General features: G+C 17.6%; 1 protein-coding gene across 1 annotated transcript; it reads left to right on the forward strand. All coding sequences in view use genetic code 6, as the record gives it.

Annotated features, from left to right (window-relative positions):
* Positions 1–654: 654 nt before the first annotated feature.
* Positions 655–1,181, forward strand: TTHERM_002653436 (glycoside hydrolase family 1 protein; the record flags this gene model as incomplete). The annotated part of the gene is made up of 3 exons (XM_012801030.1): positions 655–746; positions 806–872; positions 998–1,181. Coding segments are annotated over 3 exons (343 nt in total), but the record flags the coding sequence as incomplete, so codon positions are not given.
* Between the last annotated feature and the right edge of the window lie 1,242 nt (positions 1,182–2,423).

Genomic DNA, 2,423 nt, shown 5'->3' on the forward strand with positions numbered 1-2,423 from the left:
AATAAAAATAGAATGTATTATTAATATTCTCAATTATTTCGCTTATCAAAGTTAAAAATATCTTTAAATCAAAATAGAACGTAAATTTATTTTACATCATTTAGTTTTTATTTATTATTTTACTATTTTTTCTTAAATAGAAAGTACTTTTTATCATTAACTCCTATGATAAAATCTTAAAATTTGTTGAATCTATTTAACAGACTGTATTATTTAACTATTATTTATGATGAAGGTATTCTTATTTATATTTTATTAAAATAGAGGGAAGTAAAAGCTTAAAATTACCTAGAATAGTTTTTGTTTAATTAACTCTAATAATTTTAATAGTTAGTAAAACTTTAATTTTTCTTAATGCTTAAATTAAAAAAATAATTTAAACTTTAAAAAGTGGGTAACTAATATAAATTTGGCATATTTATATTAACTTTAACTGATTGATAAATAAATATGAAATAGAGAAATGTAATAAAGTAGTTTGTTAGTTAGATCAAGAATATTGAAATAATTTAATTCTAAATTAGAATGTAAACATTATTTGCTAACACAAATATGTTTATGCTGAATAAACTTTCATATTAAATAGCGGGTAATATTTTTATTTTATTTACTAATTTGGTTGTTAATTAATTAATCTATTTTTATTTTAAACAGAATGTAATCTTTAAAATAGCTTGCTAATGCTTATTTAGCTCTTCATAGTTTTATTAATTTTATAAAAAATAAAATAAATAAAAAAATAGAGCGTATTCAATTTCTATTTATTTTTTATGGAAGTTAAGTAGTTCTTTTAATTTGAAAATAGCTCGTAATATCATTGTAAGGTTCGACAAGAAATAATTAATATGTTTCCTAAATTCTAAAAATAGATTGTAAAATAAAGATTTTACAAATAAATATCCAAAAGAATTTAACATATAAATTTGATTCTATAAATAGATTGTAAATATTTTATTTATTATTAAAAATGCTACGTAAATGTTTAATTTTCAAAAAGGCCGTAATATTAATTAAATGCTTTTAAAGAAGAACATCTATAAATACATACAACTTTATAATCCTAATAGTGGGTAGTCTTTTAGAATCTATTCAAATATTCAATTAATTAATTTATTTTTATATACAAAATAGAAAGTATCTTTTTTGAATCAATTTATACTCAAAGATTCTTGATTGATTGATTGATTGATTGATTAATTTATTTTCTAAATATAACTAGACAGTAAAATTTTGAATGACTTATAGTTGAGGAATTTTAGTTAAACTTATTTATTTTCATAAATAGAGAGTAATTTATAAATTAAAATTGATAGAAGATTTAAGATTTCAACAGAAAAATAATTTTGAATCGAAATAAATAGCTAGTCAGATTTTTAATTTTACACTTCCAAAAAAAAATATTTTCTTTTAAATAAAAAAAAAGTAAGTAAAATTTTTGAAGAGTTATTCAAAGAAAACTAATCAGTGCTAAAATTTAACATAGATGGGAGTAATATTATTAAATGGGTTTAAATACAAGATAATAAATCGATATAAAAATAGATTGGAGTATTATTTTATATGAGTTTTATTTATGAGATTTAGAATTAAATAAAACAAACTAACTGTATTTAATATTCTAAACAGCCTAGAGTAATATCTTTTAATTATTTTACATTAAAATAAAATATTAAGTTTATTTCATTATTATAAATAGTCAAATGTAATATTTTAAAAGATTTAAGATTAATAAAGATGCTCATATAACTGAATTTAATTTTCATAAAGGGAACAACAGTAAAGCTTATAAATAAATAATAAAATTTTAGATCGTACTAAAATAAATTGAATATAAAAAAGGGGGTAGTTATTAAATATTTAAGAGGACTTTACATTAAAAAAGTTAAAAATGTATTAATTAATATTCAATAAGATTGTAATTTTTTTAAAAATATATCTAAGAAATATTTAGTAAATTAAATTTGAATATAGCAAGTAAATAATTGATTATTAAATATGGAAGAATACAAAAACAAATAAACTATTTATTTAAATATGAAGTTGGTACGAGTTTTTAAGGATTCACAGCTTTGATAAACAATTTGTTAAATATTCTTAATAATTAATTAGCGAGTAACTTTAAAAGATATTTAATTAAACTCTAATCGATGATTTATGCAAACAAATAAAAAATATATTAAATAGATAGTAAAATTTTTGATAACATTGGAAGATGAATGAATTCTTATACTATATTAATGATTTATTATAATAGCATGTAAGCTAAGCAAAAATTTAACTCTTATTTGAATTAAAATAAGAATTTTTATTTTTAAAATAAAAAAATAATTAGTCTGTAAAAATTACTTTTATTAAGAGAGCCACAAAAAATTTATGCAAATAAATAAATTTCGAAAAATAAATAAATAGTGAGTATAAAAAAT

The sequence above is a fragment of the Tetrahymena thermophila genome, assembly GCF_000189635.1.
Source record: "Tetrahymena thermophila SB210 genomic scaffold scf_8253820, whole genome shotgun sequence".
Taxonomy (NCBI): Eukaryota; Ciliophora; class Oligohymenophorea; order Hymenostomatida; family Tetrahymenidae; genus Tetrahymena; species Tetrahymena thermophila.